We start from the raw sequence: 18,585 nt of genomic DNA, 5'->3' as shown, positions 1-18,585 counted from the left end.
TGGGTTCATTCTCATTTCCTGAGAGGAGAGGCATCCCAGATATGGTTGGCGTCCAGTTCTAAAGAGCAGGCCAGCTTCCGGTGCAGGAAGAGGAGGACCAGGCACAGCCTTGACTGCTGTATTCTCTCACATCCTGTTCTCTGTGCAGCTGAGCCACTCATGGGCAGTAGTTTGCTTGAAGAGGCTTCAGTTCCCAGTAAAAACCTGGTGTCTATGAATTCCCAGCCCAGCCTTGGTGGAGAGTCCTTGAACCTACCAAATACCAATTCTATCCTGGGAGTTGATGATGGTAAGACTTCCAGCTCTCCTTTATTTGGGGAAGATGGGCTGCAGCTAGGGGCTAAGAAAGTGGTGTTTCAGAATGAAGGTTTTAATGCATCTCACTTTACGCTAGTAGCTGTGGAACGACTGAGTAGTATTTGTATTCTTATTCTATGGGGTGGATCAGTGAATCTAAACATTAAAAAATTCATTGAAGATGATATAGCAAAAGAATAAACAGAAAAAAATTTTGAAAGGGAAAACATCTATAATCCTTTCAGCATCATAGCCCAACTATTTCTGTCTTTCCTGTTGCACTTATGGAAGAACTTAACTTTTAAAACATTTAAACAGAATATAACCAGGCTTTACTGAGGAGATATAAAGCAACTTCTCCATACCTTCAAAAGCCAGATCCTCTGGAGAAAGAAAGGGCTCTCTAGCAAACAGTTGGCTCCTCTCTGGTATAGAAATTTCACCCAAGTTACATAGGCCAGGCCCTCTTCTCTGACAAACTTAACAGGTAAAGTCAGCATGCATTTATTCAGTGCCTATTGTGTGCCTGGCACCATGGGAAAACAAAAAAGTATCTTAAAATCCAGTTGAGAAGTCAAAACTTAGAAATATATAGGAAACAACATTGAGTACATAGAATATAGCACATCAGCAAACATTAAGTCACATGCACAGTGGGAAAGAGCAGCTGAAACTAAAAGCTCCTGGAAGAAACTTGAGTGGTTTGAGGGCCAAGTCATTTCTCTGTGGGCTATTTCCAGAAGATTCTCATGGTGATCCCAGTGATGAGCAGCTACTAAGGGTGAGAACCTGTCATATCCTACTCAGTCAGTTTTGGGTATAAGTGGGTGTCATTGTGCTATTGACTATTACCTCTTCTGTTCCACAAATAATACTAGTGAATAACCAAACAGGAGGCACAGAAATTGTGTGGAGCTGGTTTGCCAACCTTGAAAAAAGTCCCAGGAGAGGAAGGGACACTGACCAGCAATTACTGCATTGTTGGTATCATTGGTGACTGCTTCAAGGGCTGGCTCTGGTCCCCCTATGTCTGCCATAAGCAGCTTTTACCGTTTCATACACGGTTTTAATCCTGGTAACAAAGCTGATGCATTCTAAACTGATCCATTGAAAAATGCTCAACTCCTATATCAACATTCTTGCCTTTTCTTCCCATCCTTAGGTAGTACTTCTGAAATTTACTGATAATAACCTGATAAGAGGAATTAACTTGGGAGAAAAATGGGAATGTGGGATTCCATCTTTGGGGGAGGTTTGTTAAGTTCCTAATGAGAGGCTTGATGGTGCAGGTAGGTATATCTGTGGATTCACTTTCCGTTCAGACATTTTTCTGCTGTTCCGTAGAGGTGCTTGCCGAAGGATCTCCACGTGCCCTGACTTCAGTGCCTGATGTGACACATCACTTGGTGACCATGCAGTCAGGGAGGCAGTCATACGAGGTGTCTGTCCTGACTGCGGTAAACCCGCAGGAGGTAAAGCTGTCTCTGTCCTTACTTTGTTTCTGTGGTGGCTTACGTGGAGAATGATGAAGAACCTAATTGAGAGGATCTGAAAAATTCTCCACTTTCATTTCTCTAACTTTTGACAAGAGCACCCTTCCTACACTTGGTCTTAGCCGAAAGGCCGAGAAGCCATAGAGCATCCTTCCTTTAAGCTAAGCGTAGGCCCAACTTGAAAGGAGGCTGGGTGTTGGGATCTTGTGAGTCGGGGGATTGTTCTGTCACAGCAGAAACTGTCAGCATTAAGGTTCCTTTCTACACATTCCTTAGTGAGTGATTCCTGTTCCTACGGCTCTCTGCTTCACTGTAACGTGAAGATTTATCAGGAAGGTAACACCCTGGAAGAGAGTGGTCCCTGAAGGGGGAGAGAGAGAACAGAATCATTCACAGTAATGAATACTCCTTCCTCCAGGGTCATGTGTCAGGGAGGTAGCACGCTGAACCCACTGGGCTTACAGGATTGTGCTCATTTGCTTGTTGAATGTGGAATCACCATCAGAATCAAGGAGGGGTTAAAGGTTGCTTTTTTTTTTTTTAATTTTATTTTTTAAAGACTTATCTATTTGAAAGGCAGAGTTACAGAGAGAGGAGAGACAGAGAGATCTTCTGTCCACTGATTCATTCTCCAGATGGCTACAACTGCTAGGGCTGGGCCAGACTGAAGCCAGGAGCTTCTTCCGGGTCTCCCATGTGGGTGCAGGAGCCCAAGGACTTGGGCCATCTTCTGCTGCTTTCTCAGGCCATTAGTAGGGAACTGGATTGGAAGTGGAGCAGCCAGGACTTGAACTAGCACCCATATGGCAACAGGGTACCTTAAAAAAAGAAAAAGAAAAAAAAAAAGTTGTCCTTGTAGGTTATATAAAAGTTTTGGCAATCATTACTGATCATGACTTAGATCTGTTTTTTCTTTGGGGCTTACGAAATGATGATATCCTAATTCTCTTACTCCCTTTTCTTTTATTAATTTTGATTCTTCTATAAAAGAAATCTTTACTCTTACCAGCCATAGAGTTTCCATCAAATAGTCATTTCAGAAAAGAAATTTCTCATTTTACCTAGTACAAATTATTACCCTAATAAGCCAATCAACAACACTGAGCCTTTTTTGGGAGTTTTTCTATCCTATACTGCTGAGTACCTTTTGCATCATTGAAGTGAACTCCCAATTATCTCAAATATATGACAGATGTATAAAAACTTCATTCATTCAAAAGATATGTATTCTATTCCTGCCGTGTGTGAGGCACTCTGCAGGGTGCTGGTTATGCAGAAAATGGAAAATAGCTTCTGACACAGAAAGCTTGGGGCGGATTGAGGACCTCCACCTTTGTAATTCCAGAACTGTATACGGTGCCCTGCAGTTGTGCTGCACGCGCAGGTCTGGCAGCATGCTAATGAACAGGCCCCGCTGCTGGCAGGCGCTAGGGAGTAACCAGAGATGAGGGACCCCTCTCTAAGATGAGTAACTTAAAAAAAAAGCCAAAACACACCATTCCCTGCCACAAGCATCAAGTGAAGTCTGTGATTTAAGGTTTTAAATTTTTCTTTTTTTCTTTTTTTTTTTTTCTTTTTTATTTTTTTTATTTTTTTTATTTTTTTGACAGGCAGAGTGGACAGTGAGAGAGAGACAGAGAGAAAGGTCTTCCTTTTGCTGTTGGTTCACCCTCCAATGGCCGCCGCGGTAGCGCGCTGCGGCCGGCGCACCGCGCTGTTCCGATGGCAGGAGCCAGGTGCTTATCCTGGTCTCCCATGGGGTGCAGAGCCCAAACACTTGGGCCATCCTCCACTGCACTCCCTGGCCACAGCAGAGAGCTGGCCTGGAAGAGGGGCAACCGGGATAGGATCGGTGCCCCGACCGGGACTAGAACCCGGTGTGCCGGCGCCGCAAGGCGGAGGATTAGCCTGTTGAGCCACGGCGCCGGCCAGGTTTTAAATTTTTCTTTAGCTTTTGTTCAATTTTCTTTAAATTTCCTGTCACTAAAATGTATATAAATTACCTTCATGCAAATTAATATCACCAAATACATTTTAAGCACTAGAGTTTATCTGATTATATCTTAATAAGCCCAGTTTTTATTCTGAATATTAGTGAGTTGGTCCCATCTCATTTTCATTTTAAATAAAATGGAAACCAGGTTTTTCCAGTTATTTACAAAACTTTCTTTGAACAGAAGCTTTGAGTATAAAACATCACCCTGTGGGAGTCCATCAAGATTCCTCCCTCTGTCACAGGAAAGGATTTTTTTTTTTTTTAAGATTATTTGAAAGAGTTACACAGAGAGAGGAGAGGCAGAGAGAGAGAGAGAGAGAGAGGTCTTCCATCTGCTGGTTCACTCCCCAATTGGCCGCAGTGGCTGGAGCTAAGCCGATCCGAAGCCAGGGGTCTTCCCATGCAGGTTCAAGGGCCCAAGGATCTGGGCCATCCTCCACTGCCTTCCCAGGCCATAGCAGAGAGCTGGATTGAAAGTGGAGCAGCTGGTACATGAACTGGCACTGCAGGCGGCGGCTCTACCTGCTCTGCCACAGTGCCGGCCCCAGGAAAGGAATTTTTAAGCTCATGGAACCCCTGGATGTCTTGTGAGCAGGTTCCATTTCTCATGTAGAACTTCTAAGGGGAACAGCTGCTTTTTGAGCCTTCAGTTTGAGCTTTGGCAGACACTGACTTAGCAGATTTTTGGTTATAACATTACTGATTTCCCTGTAAGTTACAGATCGAACTATCCCTGACTGTTGATTAAGTGACTATATAAAACAGTAGTTCAGCTTTTGGGCTCAGAATATTTTATTGCCATAGTTAACAGGCCAGCCTCATGAAGTGGCCGAAGACTGGCCAGAATGTGAGTGAGACGTATTCTGTGCCTGGCTTTTGCAGTGGAACGAGCTATCTTTGATTCACCTGTGGTGCATTCTTCACTGCCACTCTTAATCCTTTTACTTAGTATGAAGTCTTTCCTGTAAACCTATCACAGATTTGCCTTCAATCTTTTGCAGTTACTAAACCAAGGAGATTGAACTGAAAGACGGACATGAATATGGGTGCTGGGTCCTGGAAGAGCAGCTCTGATCCCAGAGTGCGCGCAGTGGGACCCGGATGCAGTGGCTTGCTGTCTGCCATAACCAGAATGGATCTGTGAAGGCCAACACCACGCTTCTGCCCGTGCTCACCTGCCCTGGCATGGAAGGTAGACGTAAGCAGGCTTCTCTTCAAACTGCCGTCTGATCAGACAAGGAGCCAGGTGCTGGCTATGGGCTGCCTAACTGTAGCTGCCTCTCTTCCTGCTGCAAAATTGTGGGATAGACATCTCCCGGAAGTGCATTTGATTGTGTGTGGGCTGAGGCTGCTCCTTGGGACGGCTGAGGGGAGGTTTCCTTTGAAGCGTTTTCAGCCCACACTCAGCTCTGTTTCACATGGATGAACTAAGTCCTGCCACCACCCCTGGAGCTTCACCAGGAAGTCGAGCTTTCAAGATGCCTTGTTGCTTTGAAGAAGGGAGTGATGTCAGTCTGCTGCCATTCTCCCTTTAGCAACCTGAGTAAGAGACTCTGCCACTGGGCTGCAAAAAATAAATTACTTGAATCTCCCCTCGGCCCAGGCTAAGTACTGTCTTGCCCTGTGCACCTCTACTTGGTCACTTTGCTTCCTTCGTTTATGAAACATTCAGAAGCATGTTGAGGGTTTTTTTTTAAAGTTAAAAATCAGTGATTCAGAGCTTCAGTTTTCCTTTTAAATAAACAAAACAGCCCAGTGAGTTCTCTGGCTCTTATTTTTTTAGAAAGGAAATGTAACAAATACAGTCCTGAAGGTCGAGCACTGACTGACCCGTAGGATTCCGTGCAGGGAAAACGGAACTGAAGAGCGTGCGCAGAGGTGACAGGGGAGTCCGCCTCTGTCCCTGGCACTCGTTGCCAGCGCCTCGCTCTGCTGCCACCAGAGGCCATGTCCGAGTCTAGGAGACTGGCAGGAATAAGACACGGAGGCATTTTCCCAAGCATGAGAAGGTGCTGCTGTTAGAGTAGGCACCTTGCCCCCCTCCTGTCTCTGTACGGACAGAGGGTATCCAGTTCCTGGTAAGAAGAAAAGTATTCCAAAGGTCAGCTACTAGTAGAAGATCGTGGCTGTTAGAGAAGTTTTCAATTTATTTAAAATGAAGCTGATGCTGACACATACACAAAGACGTGCACATGGGGGACATTCTCAACTGATGACATCAAAGAATCAACTGCTCTGTAAGACAACGTCATTACAGTTTTTATTTTAAAGATTTATTTATTTGATAGAGTTAGAGAGTCAGAGGCAGAGAGAGGTCTTCCATCCACTGGTTCACTCCCCAGATGACCACGATGCCCAGAGCCATGCCGATCAGAAGCCAGGAGCCAGGAGTTTCCTCCGTGTCTCCCTCATGGGTGCAGGGCCCTGAGCACTTGAGCCATCTTCTACTGCTTTCCCAGGCCATAGCAGAGAGCTGGATTGGAAGTGGAGCAGCTGGGACTCAAACCGGCACCCATATGGGATGCCAGTACTGCAGGCGGCAGCTTTACGTGCTACGCCACAGTGCGGCCCCTACAGTTCTTCATTTGCTAACAACGTGCATAATCACCTTGTACTGTGTATACTGAATTCATGCAATTACTTAAATTCTTTAAATGCCAGGTTTTGCTTCCTGTGGCCTTGCTTTTATTTTAGAGCACTTGGTTCTCAACCACGGACATTTTTGTCCCACAGGGAACATTTGGTACTGTCTGGAAGCATTTTTGGCTGTCAAACAGCAGGTAAGGGGTTTGCTGCTAGTATTTAGTAGGTTGAGGCCAGGGGTGCTGCTAAACATCCTCCAACACACAGACAGCTCCCTTCCTCAACCCCAACAGAGAATTATCTGGCCCAAAATAGCAACAGTGCTGAGACTGAGAAACCTTGTACCAGAAGCTGCAAATCTGTCATCCTCGATGGGCTAATATTTTAAGATTTATGTATTTATTTGAAAGGCAGAGTCAGAGGAAGCTCTTCCTTCTGCTAGTTTACTCCCGAAAAGTGCAGTGGCCGCAGCTGGGCCGATCTGAAGCGAGAAGTCAGTAGCTTCTGGGTGTCCCCATGTACGTGCAGGGGCCTAAGGACTTGGGCCATCTTCCTCTGCTTCCCAGGCACATTAGGGAGCTGGATCAGAAGTGGAGCAGCTGAGATTTGAACTGGTGCTTGAATGGGCTGCTAGCACTGCAGGCAGTGGCTTTCCCTGCTGTGCCACAGTGCCAGCCCCCATAGGTTTAATTTTTTTTTTTTTGACAGGCAGAGTTAGACAGAAAAGTCTTCCTTCTGTTGGTTCACCCCACAAATGGCTGGCGCACTGCACCAATTTGAAGCCAGGAGCCAGGTGCTTCCTCCTGGTCTCCCATGCAGGTACAGGGCCCAAGGACTTGGGCCATCCTCCACTGCCCTCCCAGGCCACAGCAGAGAGCTGGACTGGAAGAGGAGCAACCGGGACAGAATCTGGCGCCCCAGCCGGGACTAGAACCCTGGGTGCCGGCGCCACAGGCGGAGGATTAACCTAGTGAGCGAGCCGCGGTGCTGGCCTACCATAGGTTAAATTTGATAGATGTATTTCAGCGTGCAGATGTCTGGCTTCTTATGAAATGTGGCAGACCTGGGAATTCTGGGCCTGCATTCCACCCAGCAGGTTGATTCCAGTCTACTGTCTCCTGCTATCCCACCAAGTTTGACTAGCCCCTATAAGCATCTGGCTTGTACCCTTTTCTCTGTTGTGTACCCGGTGTGAGGTGGAGGAGGAACCCTTAGCTCTGGGTTATGATCCCTCTACCCTGTGTGTTTCTGCTTTGATTTCCTCACCCATTCCAGTACCTGCTGTGAGTCTTTTCCCTATTCTCTCAACAGCAAGTCTGGCCTTAATTAGCCACAAGTTAGGTGCTTACCAGTGCTCAAAAGTACAATTTTAAGTGTACTGATTAAACAAGTGATTTGAGGTTTTCTGGCGATTTGTAATTTAGCTCTTCCAGTCCTTTCTTGGGATTTGTGGCCCATCCTGGAGATTCTTCAGAAGCCTGCTGTGGGTCTCTGATGCTGAGTTTTAGAATTTCATGGGTGCTGCAGAGGAAATAAAAGCATTACAAAACAGCACATGTTCACTTCAAGAAAGCACTGTGTACGGTTTGAGAATGTTCTCAACACAGGTGGGCACTGGGCTTAGCAGTTACAATGCTGGATGGGACGCCTGCAGCCCATATTGGAGCACCTGGGTTCAGTTCCCAGTTCCACCCCCATTCCAGCCTCCTGCTATGCACCTTGGGAGGCAGCAGGTGATGGCTTGACTAACTGGGTTCCTGCCACCTACACAGGAGGCCTGGACTTTGGTCCCAGTGTAGGACCACTGGGGGCATTTGGGGATTTGAGTTCCCCCTAGTGGCAACACTGGGGATAACAACGTGGGGAGCTGCAGAATGATGGCAGCATTGCAGATTACCTGCGCGAATCCTTGACTCTGCCTTCCACCTCCCCCTGTGCAGTGCTGCTGTCTTGACCCTTGTCCCTCACAAATTCTTCCTCCAGCCCAGCCTGGCTCAGGGTGTCTCGATACCGTTGTTCTGCTGCTTTCCTGGCAAGGTTCTGTAGGGTGGAAATTAATCTGTTCTAGCTGTTTTGTGAATAACCAGATGATTCTACATTACGTGCTTAATTAATATTCTTACAATACTGACACTATCACTGCCACCCTTAGTGCTGGCACAGGTTGGCATGAACATTCCTTAGAGCCTTGTTTTCAAGCATTAATGTACATGTGAGTCCCCCAAGGATCTTGTTAAAATGCAGATTCTCACTTGTTAGGACTCACATAGGGCTTGCAATTCTGTATTTCTTTTTTATTTTTTAAAATATTTGTTTGAAAGGCAGAGCAAGGAAGGGATGGAGAGAGAGAGGTCTTTCATCCTGTTGCTCACTCCCCAAATGCCTGCAACAGCCAGAGCTGGGCCAGGCTGAAGCCAGAAGCCTAGAATTCCACTTGGGTCTCCCACATGGGTGGCAGGGGACCCATGTACTTGGGGTCAGCGTTTGCTGCCTTGCCAGGTGCATTAGCAGAGGCATCAGGACTCAAAATGGCACTGACTTGGGACGCAGGCATCCCAGGCAGCAGCAGCTTAACCTCCTAAACCACACTGCCACCCAAATTCTTTGTCAGTCCCTCCTAGGAGATGTTCATGGTTAATCTGTGAGCCATACCTTTGAAAAGCAAGGACTTTAGGCCGGCGCCACGGCTCACTAGGCTAATCCTCCGCCTTGCGGCGCTGGCACACCGGGTTCTAGTCCCAGTCGGAGCACCGATACTGTCCTGGTTGCCCCTCTTCCAGGCCAGCTCTCTGCTGTGGCCAGGGAGTGCAGTGGAGGATGGCCCAAGTGCTTGGGCCCTGCACCCCATGGGAGACCAGGATAAGCACCTGGCTCCTGCCATCGGATCAGCGCAGTGCGCCGGCCGCAGCGCGCTACCGCAGCAGCCATTGGAAGGTGAACCAACGGCAAAAGGAAGACCTTTCTGTCTGTCTGTCTCTCACTGTCCACTCTGCCTGTCAAAAATAAAAAATAAAAAAATAAAATAAAATAAAAAAATAAAAGAAAAGCAAGGACTTTAGTAATACCGGAGAGACCAAATGAGACCTACACGGAAAAAGGTGAGGTGAACTAAAAATGTTTCAAGGCTAGGATGTTAACGAGTTGAGGATAAATGAGACCAAGGTGGCCAGTGCTGTGGTGCAGCAGGTCAAGCCGCCACCTGTGATGCCAGCAGCCCATGTGTGAGCAGTGGTTCGAGTCCTGGCTGCTCCACTTCCAATTCAGCTCCCTGCTGATGTGCCTGGGAAAGCAGCATAAGGTGGTCCAGCTATTTGGGTCCCTGCACCCAGGTGGGAGACCTGGATGGAGTTCCTGCCTCCTGGCTTTGGCCTGGCATTAAGGGAGTGAACCACCAGATGGAAGATATCTGCCTCTCCCTCCCCTCACTCTCCTTCTCCATAACGCTGACTTTCAAATAAATAAATATATCCTTAAAAAATGAATAAGTCAGGGCTGGCGCTGTGGCATATTGGGTAAAGTTGCTGCCTGCAGTGCCAGCACCCCATATGGGCGCCAGTTCAAGTCCTGGCTATTCCACTTCCGATCCAGCTCCCTGCTAATGCACCTGGGAAAGCAGCAGAAGTACTTGGGTCCCTGCCACCTATGTGGAGACCCAGAAGAAGCTCCTGGCTCCTGGCTTCTGTCTGGCCCGAGCCCCTGACTACTGTGGCCATTTGAGGAGTGAACCAGGATTGGAAGTGGAACAGCCAGGACATGAGCCAGCACCCAGATGGGATGCCGGTGTCAGGAGGAGACTTTACCTTTGATGCCACGATGCTGACCTGTTTCATAATTTCTAAGAGTCCTTTCATCCAAAGCAGAAAAAAAAAAGAGTAGTTGGCTTTACCTTGGTGACTTGCTCGAAGAGGTAGGGCCTTGTTTGTATTCGCCTCTTCATTTCTTCCAATTCTTTCTTATATTCTTTTGCTCTTTTACGGTCATTATTCCTGGAATTCAAAAGATTTCTAGGAAGAATACCATCTTTCCCCAGCAAGCGTTCCCTTCATTCTAGTTACGCAGAGACCACCCCACCCCACCCCCGCCCATGCATTGCAAATTTCTAACTGGCTCCCTGGGTTACAGGGGCCGGCCCTAACAGCTGCACTGTGCTCTTTTCAAGGCCAGTGACCTCTTGGGCCCCAAGACAAGCAGCCCTGGGCCGTGTGGGACACTGACCGGTTCTCTTTCAGCTTTGCTTTGAACACCTCTTCCAGGCTTTTATGGGGATCCATGGCTTTTGCACGCAAGGTCACAGATTTAGACATTGCTTGCCACTTCTTTTTGTGCATCTCCAGCCACTGAATACTCTCATCTGCTTTGTCCTTTTTTTCAAGTGAACTTCTAAAGGGAGGAGGCAGAAAAAAACACTGATGACCGACTGGGGTGCACAGAAAAGCAATCTCAGTGAGCTCTCTGGAGGGCTAGGCTGGTGTTCTCTATGACCGGACAGGTCATTTACCATCGCTGGCATTTTCAGCGAGAGCAAGGGCCTGGCATGAAATGCATTGGCAGATAAAGTCTTTTGCTGCTCCAGGAGACGTGCTCTCATTGAGTGAAGAACATGTGAGTTTAAATAGACTTTCTGGCTGGCGCTGCAGCTCACTAGGCTAATCCTCCACCTGCGGCGCCAGCACCCTGGGTTCTAGTCCTGGTTGGGGCGCTGGATTCTGTCCCGGTTGCCCCTCTTCCAGGCCAGCTCTCTGCTGTGGCCTGGGAGTGCAGTGGAGGATGGCCCAGGTGCTTGGGCCCTGCACCCCATGGGAGACCAGGAGAAGCACCTGGCTCCTGCCATCGGATCAGCACGGTGCACGTGCCACAGGGTGCCGGCTGTAGTCGCCATTGGGGGGTGAACCAACAGAAAAGGAAGACTTTTCTCTCTGTCTCTCTCACTGTCCACTCTGCCTGTCAAAAATAAACAAACAAACAAATAGGCCTTTGCTAGGCTTCTTGCCTGTCTGGAAACAAGATAATACTAAGAGCTTCCGTTTGCAGCGCTGCCTGCTGTGAACCAAGAACCACAGCACTGCGTGTCTTCTTCATAGCTGCTCTCTGAAGGACGGGTTACAGGGGAGGGGACCGAGCCTCAGAGAGGGTGAGTCACCAGGATGAGCCAGGCTCTGACTTGCGTGCCCTTGGCCACTCTGCTGTGCACGGTGGATTGGTCCTTTGGGGGATACAAAGCTCCATTTCTAAGGAGAACTAGAAATGGGTCTCCTTGGATGCAGAAATTGGGGCCAACTTGTGGCAGGCAGTTTGTGCCGTCAGCGCTCTAGGAGGCGCTGTGGAGAGGGCTGCCAAGGGGAGACAAGACTTGCGTTTGGATGTTTATGTTCAAACGGTGGAAATTAATCTGCTGTGGCCCGCTCCCTGCTGCTGGGAAGCAGATCCCGCTCACAGGCCCCAAGGGCTCGGATGCATTTGGGCCTGATCCAGGAGCTCCAGCTATGAAAGCTGAGGAAGAAGGGTGTAGTCCTGGGTCTCGACCTGTGATCCATTCTGGGTATTAAGCAGCCAAGTAGGTTCCAGGTATTTCCCCGGGAACACTGGGGAGGCACTGAGGCGAGTCCTCTCCCAGGCCCTGTCCTGCTTGCTTGCCCTCGGTGGCACTGCTGCAGGAGGCTGGCCTGTGACAGGGCAGTGTTTCCCAGCCTTCCCTGACATCGCCTCACCAGGGGTCTCCCGGACTCTGCAGTCGGTGCCGGGGATGGCCTGTCTCTGGGCAGGTCCAGCCACCCGCTGTCACAGTTCTCAGCATTCTTGTTCCCATGGCTACTTTCCTCTTTCCCCTGTGGGATCTGACCCATGTTGATCTCTGGCTAACTCCTCGTTCGTCAGGCTTCACCTTAGACACTTCTTGCAAGCTGTGACCGACCCCTGCCTGGTGCCCAGTGCCCTGAGGCCCCTGTACTCCATCCCCACACTGCTCGCTGTGGTTACTGCTGCTTCGCTTTTCTGTGTTTCAGACTGGATACGAAACCATAGGTTCCCTAGGGAATCTCCTGCCTGACGTGCCTGGCGCCCCATGAGCCCCCCATGAATGTGTGCTAGACCGATGGCTGTGTCCTCCAAGAGCCCCGTGTGCCCTCTGACTGCAGTGTCTGGTGAGGGGGGAGGCCCAGCAGCAGGGCGGGAGCCAGCTCACTCACCTGACCGCAGCTTCCCTCCGCCTGGTGGCATCTGTGATGTGCACCGGGAGGGTGTTGGCAGAGAGCGAGGCGAGGCCGCTCAGAGAGCGACTCCTCCGCAGCGGCGCGGCCGGCGGCGGGGGGCAGTCCTAGGAGAAGCGAGGCCTGCTGTTGGTGAGAGGGCGCGTGCAATCAGGTGCCATCCTAACGGGGACCCGGTCTCGGTGGAGGACTGACAATGAGAAACCTCACTTTGTTCCCCGGGGAGTAAGGCAAGGCTCCGGAGACCTCAGGTTTAGAAGGGAGGTAAATGTCACCCCTGAGGTTTTCAGTCAGATGAGGAGTCCCTCGGAGCTGGCACAGGGGCACAGCAGCTGGTGGCTACTGCCTGCCCTCCAGACTGGCAAAATCCCCCTAGAGACGGGGTAAGATTCCTGTGGTCTTTATATATAAACCTTTTTTTTATTTTGGGGGGAGGGAAGACAGAGTTACAGAGAGGGAGAGACAGATCTTCCATCAGCTGACTGACTCCCCAAATAGCTACACTGACCAGGGCTGGGCCTGGCCAAAGCTAGAAGCCAGGGGCCTCATCTGGGTCTCCCATGTGGGTGGCAGGGACCTGAGCACTTGGGCCATCTTCCGCTGCTTTCCCGGGAGCATTAGCAGGGAGTTGGATCAGGAGGGGAGCAGCTGGGACTCGAGCTGGATGCCGGCATCACAGGTGGCACCTGCACCTGCTGTGCCACAACAGCGGCCCCTCCGTGGCCTTAATTGGATAGATAGGATTGTGATCTGCTCACAACTGAGCATGGATTTTTTAAAAAAAAACTAAGAGAAAAGTGTCGTGAGAAGCATTTCCCATGGAGCCTGGGCCCACCTGGGTTTCAGGCCCCAGGCCCCGGCGTCCCCAAGCTGCCCGGGCTCTCACCCTTGTCCCAGCGGCTGTGGCGGTGGCACAGGGCCGCTGGGTGTGGCGCAGGTTGGCAGTCCTCAGCAGGAAGGGCTTGCTGCGAGTGGCCTCCCGGCTTTGCCGCCCTCTGGCAGCTCTCCTCTGGAAGGCCCAGTAAAGGCCCTCGTAGTCTGGGACCACCGGGTTCACCCGAGGCTGGAATTCGAAGTCCGTCTGCAGAAACCCCAGCTTTGCTTCCTGGGTGCGGCTGGCTGTCCGGCGCCGTGGGGCAGCCTGGCTGCCGGTGGCCTGGACTGGAGAGGAGGCCGCGCGGAGCGTGTCCAGGGCTCGCATCTGGATGCGAATTTTCCTGAGCAGCTCAGCTTCTGTGGAGACAAAGGGCAGTGAGGAGTGGCTGCAGAGGCACCGGGAAGCTTGATGGGGGCCAGCGATGGGGCATTCAGGCCACACACAGTGGCCAGCTTGCTTTTTCTTTTCTGAAGATGTTACTGCGGAGCCCACCTGGTGACGCAGCATTGTTTGCTCCCGCCTCAGAGAGGAAGAGCGGGGGCAGGCTGGGCCCCTGTGCTCTCCCAGCCTTCCCATCTCTGTCCACCCTGCCACCCACGCCCCACGCCCTTTGCCCGAGTCCTTCCCCTGCCCCTCATCAGCCAGGACCTCCGCCACCCCCTCCTCTTCCAGCTGTCAGTGCATGCTCTTGCATCGTCCCTGCCGCTAGTTTCTGAACTTCTCAGTGGAGCTGTTGAAATCGCCTCCTGTTAGGCGAGCGTCCCTCGGGCCCGGCCGCCCCACAGGCACAGACACAGCTCTGAGCGTGATCTTCCTGCTCCCTGCACAGAGCTCCCAGTGCTGCCGCAGTGCCCCCGGGGTGGAGTGCGAACACCGCCCGCCCTGGCTGCCCCTGCCTCTCCCTTCGAGTCCTCCCTCTCTCCACCCTCCCTGCTTCCTCCAGCCCGGCCGGTCCACTGCTTCACAGAGTTCACCACGCTCCCTCAGGGTAGCCCCAGGGCTCGCTCTCTTTGGGGACTGTTGGTCCCAGACAGCCCCCACCCCAGCTCCACCCTGACTTAGGTCCCTAATCCTCACAAATGACTCGCCCCATCTGTGACTGTCTGCTCACTGCAGAACGGGTCTGGTGCATGGCGCGTAAAGCCCAAGGCCTCCATCCAGAGCCCTCTCTCTGTGACGATAACTATCCATCCCGAGTCATTTCCGTGACTGACGTGCAGACCAGGATGAGGGAGGGGCGGAGCATTCCACAGGGGCAACTGGCTGTGGCAGCGCAGGCCTCCACCGGTCCCCAACAGTGCCACCAGTCCTCCTGCGTGTGGGGGGACGTGGTGGGCTCCCCCATCGTGCACTCCCCAACCCATCCCCACAGCCTTCTCATAGTTCCGCCTGGCCCGCTCGTCTCTGAGCCAGGCTGACCCCTGAGCCCCAGCACGTGCCCAGGTGGCAGGTGGCAAGGCCGTCCTTACCCTGGAGTTTGTCCCCAAGGGCTGGCTCCAGAACGGCCTTGGGGATCCGTCTGGCGGCCTTCTGCTTGGGGCTCTTGGCCTTGGCTGTGGCAGCCAAGTCTCTCTGCCGAGTGGCCTCCTGTCGCTGCTGCTCCTTCTCCAGGAAGCTGAAGGGCTTCAGGGACGCCAGGAGCAGCTCCTTCCTCTTCCGGATCCCCGCCTGCCTGCGGGCCTCGCTGCGCGCCACCATCTCCTGGTAGAGGGGCAGGTAGACGTGTGCGGGCACAGGCTGCGCCCGGAACTGCCGGTGGCACTCGGCTTCCTCCTGGCCCTGCCGCTGGGCCCGCTGCCTCTCCTGCTCAAAAGAGGCAGGCGAGGCCAGCCACTGCGCCTTCTTCCGGGCCTCGCGCAGCGTCATGCGGAAGGGCCGGGGGACGGTGATGGAGGAGGCCCAGGAGCTGACGCTTCTGCGCTGGGACGGAGGTGTGGAGCCCGAGGGCGGCGGGGGCTGAGCCCTGGCGCTGTGCGAGGGGAGGCTGCCCAGGGAGCTGCAGCGCCTCGTGGAGCCACGCCTGGGGGAGAAGCAGTGCTCGGCCCCAGTGCTCCCTGCCCAGCAGCTCCAGTCCTAGTGCCACAGGCCTCCAGGCCCAAAACCTGCCCACGAGGCCACCCTGCCCCCTTCCCTCCCACCAGCAATCCCAGCAGCCCTACGGGGGTGTGTCTTCTCAGAACTGACCCGAGCACTGCCAGTGTGCCCTCGGATGTTGCCACAGGATCAGGGCACCGGGGCTTTACAGTCAGACCCAAATCCTGCTTCGAGCCTTGAACACGCTTCTGTTGGAACCTGGCTCCTCGTGTGCAGAGTGGAAGGCCCACTGTGTGTTAGAGCGCTACTGGCAGGGAAAGGAGCTACTCCGCGAGGTGCACGGGCATGGGACCGGCTTGGCCGAGGCGAAGGGTCCCTGCTGCCATCGCTCCACCTACTCCAACGCCTGGCACTGCCCAGAGCCTCTCAGGAGAGCCGAGCAGGAGGCGCGGCGCTGGGTGGACCCAAAAGCTGACGGCGAGCTGGAGCCTGCCCAAGTGGCAACTTTTACACAAGAAGCCTCGGCCCAGAGACGCGGCCGACCGCAGCCTTACCTGGCGGGCGGGCGCTGCGCCACCTGCGGCTTCCCCCTGCCCTGGTCTTGGAAGAAGCGCTCCAGGTCCTCGTCATCGTCATCGTCGCTGTCTGCCTCCGACAGAAAGAGAGACTCCAGCAGGCCCCACCCGCCCTTCTGCGCCAGCACCTGCCAGTTCTCGTCCAAGCTGCCCGCTGAGGCCGAGGCCGAGGCCGTCTCCTGCTCTGGGCTGAGGAACTCGGCGAGCCTGCCAGCCCTGGGCCAAGCCAGCCTGTGCCCAGAGAGCTCCTCTTCGGCCTCTGTGTCCGAGGAGGACCCGGGGGGAAACACCTGAGACGGAACAGAAACAGACGGGCAGACGGGGGGGGGGGGGGGGGGGGGGGCAACTAGGCTTTCGCGGGCCTCCAGCTCACAGCCAGTCACTTCCCGTTACACTCTGAGAAAGTCCGCAGGGGGCGCTGAGGTTTCCCAGCTCGGCATGGGCGTGTGCTTGGGGAAGCACAGAGCCGAACCCGGTCCCCGGCTCCACGCCGAGCGGCAGCACCTACAGAGCGCCGGATCCGCACCTGCGCTCGGGATTCCCCTCCCGGGGGCCCTGGCACTCCGCCCTCCCCTACGTGGGCATCATCCGCTGTTGCCATCTCCCGGCTCTGATTTCCCGTCTCCACCTCTGCCCTCACATTCGAGCCAACTCCCACTCCGTCCCTAGGAGCGGATGGTTAATGATGTGGTCTAACGGAAAGAAGTGTCCTACAATGCATTGGTTTTTATTTTAAACATATTTTTATTTTATTTGAAAGGCAGAAATAGAGACAGGTGGAAAAAAGATCTTCCATCTGCTGGTTCCCTCCTCGGAAGCTCCCAACAGCCAGGCCTGGGCTAAGCCAAAGCCAGGAGCCCAGAAACCAATCAGGGCCGCCCACATGGGTGGCAGGGACCCAAGCACTTGGGCCCTTGCTGCTGCCTTCCGGGGTGCGCGTTAGCAGGCAGTGGATCAGAAGTGGAGTCGCTGGGGACCAAGCCGGGCTCTGATATGGGACGCAGGCGTCCCAAGCGGCAGCGAAGCACCGTGCCACACACTTCGAAATCTTCACTGGAGGCCCAGTGTGCGCTAGGCATTTGCCCGAGAATACGACAAACAAGATGCCCACGCTCACGGAGCTGAACTCCCAGTGAGAAAAGGCAGCCGGTACAAGACGGGAACGTCACTGAAAACCATCAGCGCTGAGGGTACACGGCGAGGCAACACCCAGGGGAAGGTCACTAGGAATCCCGAGGCAGGTGGGAGCCGTGGCGAGGTAGGGACAGTGAGGTTGATGGTCGTGCAGCTTTTATTCAGAAGGCGAGGAGAACAAAGCCGGGCATGGGAATTGTGAAGAATCGTCATTTAGAAGGGAGGCTGGCCATTCTGCAGCTGCGTGTGTGTGTGTGGGGGGGGGTTGCTAAGAAAAACAACGGTGTTTTGGTTTGTTTTTTGCTTCTCCTGCTGCTGGCCTCGTTCGTGAGTTCTGGACTGTCGTTTGCTCACTGTGTGGGAATTTTGGGTTGACACCCAGCTGATGAGAAGGAGCCAGCCTTGGTGAGATCTGGGCTAAGAGGGTCCTGGCTCGAGGAAGAGCTAATGCAAAGACCCAGAGTCTTGGGCAGGAACACCCGCGAACCTTCTGGAAGTAAAGGGAAGGCCCGTGCGGCTGGGGGAGTGACCCGAGATGGGGCCAGCTTGGGGCTGGATGTGTGTTTGCAGAAGCGAAACGGGGTGCGGTGGGGAGCAGGCCAGTGCCGCGCTACAGGTGCCCTGCGGTGAACGTCTCCCGGTTCCGCAAGGCTGAGCACTGGCCCAGAGGTGCGCGCGCTTCCGCACAACTCACTCACTGAAAATGGCGTCCAGTACCCCGCATTCACAGGACCGCGCAGTATCGGAGTGAAGTCTCTCAAAGTTCCCTGCCCCGTCCCCGCACGGCCGACCTCCGCGGACCTGGCGCCGCACGTCTGCCCCTCTCCGTGCCTCAGCTTTCATTCCACAAAATGGGGACAGGGCAGCCGCCAGCAGCAAAGCCAGAGAGCCGCTGCTACGGTGCCCGGGGGCCGGGGGGGGGGGGGGGAGACTCGGACCCTGGCCGCCCGGACGCCCCCGGCCACTCGCTCCTCCTCCGAGGCACGCCCCTGCCGCCGGTCGCCTAGGCAACACCACCCCGGTTCCTCTCGGGGGTTCCTCTCCAGGGCGCACGCCTGCTTCCTGCCTTCTCCTCCTCTCCTCACCTGACGGCTCCGCGCCGCGTCGCCGGGGGCTCCCGCAGGCCTCCCCACCGTCATCTTCCCAGCCGGGCGGAGGCAGAGGCCGCGGTGACAGCGGCGGCTGCGGGGCTGCCTTAGTTACGAAAAGCCTGGTCCTGCCCCTTTCTCAATCTGGTCCCTGATTGGCTTCCAGGGCAGCCGACCGATTCATCCCGCCCAAGGAGGCAAGGATCGTTTTCTGAGTGGTCGATTCTCTTCGAGCGTTTCATTTCCGGTTCACAGGGCGCGACTGAAGCAGCACCGGATTGGAGGGCTGGGCCCCGGAAGTA

General features: G+C 53.5%; 2 protein-coding genes across 5 annotated transcripts in view; one reads left to right on the top strand and one right to left on the bottom strand.

The window, feature by feature from the left end:
• The window catches only part of ZNF410 (zinc finger protein 410), a 30,715-nt gene extending 25,076 nt beyond the window's left edge, over positions 1–5,639 (top strand). Inside the window, exons 9-11 of one of the 3 annotated variants that reach the window (XM_062181335.1) lie at positions 149–289; positions 1,642–1,769; positions 4,788–5,633. In XM_062181335.1, the coding sequence (XP_062037319.1) occupies positions 149–289; positions 1,642–1,769; positions 4,788–4,808 (290 nt within the window). In that variant the 3' untranslated portion in view covers positions 4,809–5,633. Of the gene's footprint in view, positions 1–148; positions 290–1,641; positions 1,770–4,787 lie in introns of all 3 variants that reach the window. The other 2 variants (XM_062181336.1, XM_062181337.1) reach the window with 2 other exon arrangements.
• Positions 2,312–18,363, bottom strand: FAM161B (FAM161 centrosomal protein B). 2 transcript variants are annotated; one of them, XM_062181333.1, is made up of 10 exons: positions 18,281–18,363; positions 16,041–16,351; positions 14,922–15,472; positions 13,462–13,808; positions 12,555–12,682; positions 10,585–10,749; positions 10,256–10,355; positions 8,267–8,409; positions 7,719–7,890; positions 2,312–2,608 (listed from the first exon to the last, which is right to left on the bottom strand). In XM_062181333.1, the coding sequence occupies exons 1-9, from the start codon at positions 18,332–18,334 to the stop codon at positions 7,752–7,754; spliced, it is 1,938 nt and encodes a 645-aa protein (XP_062037317.1). In that variant the 5' UTR covers positions 18,335–18,363; the 3' UTR covers positions 2,312–2,608; positions 7,719–7,751. The 2 variants fall into 2 exon arrangements, with proteins under 2 accessions (XP_062037317.1, XP_062037316.1); XM_062181332.1 differs by lacking the exon at positions 2,312–2,608 and having other exon boundaries at positions 5,954–7,890.
• Between the last annotated feature and the right edge of the window lie 222 nt (positions 18,364–18,585).

Source organism: Lepus europaeus, chromosome 22 (genome assembly GCF_033115175.1).
Source record: "Lepus europaeus isolate LE1 chromosome 22, mLepTim1.pri, whole genome shotgun sequence".
NCBI lineage: Eukaryota > Metazoa > Chordata > Mammalia > Lagomorpha > Leporidae > Lepus > Lepus europaeus.
This window is presented reverse-complemented; position numbering and strand designations above follow the sequence as displayed.

Excerpts from the sequence above, each read along its gene's own strand:
- FAM161B (XM_062181333.1), bottom strand. The coding sequence starts at position 18,334 with ATGACGGTGGGGAGGCCTGCGGGAGCCCCCGGCGACGCGGCGCGGAGC. Across the intron at positions 12,683-13,461 it reads CCACAGCCGCTGGGACAAGG|GACTGCCCCCCGCCGCCGGC; the intron begins GTGAGAGCCCGG and ends CGCTTCTCCTAG. Across the intron at positions 10,356-10,584 it reads GCAAAGCTGAAAGAGAACCG|GAATAATGACCGTAAAAGAG; the intron begins GTCAGTGTCCCA and ends TTTGAATTCCAG.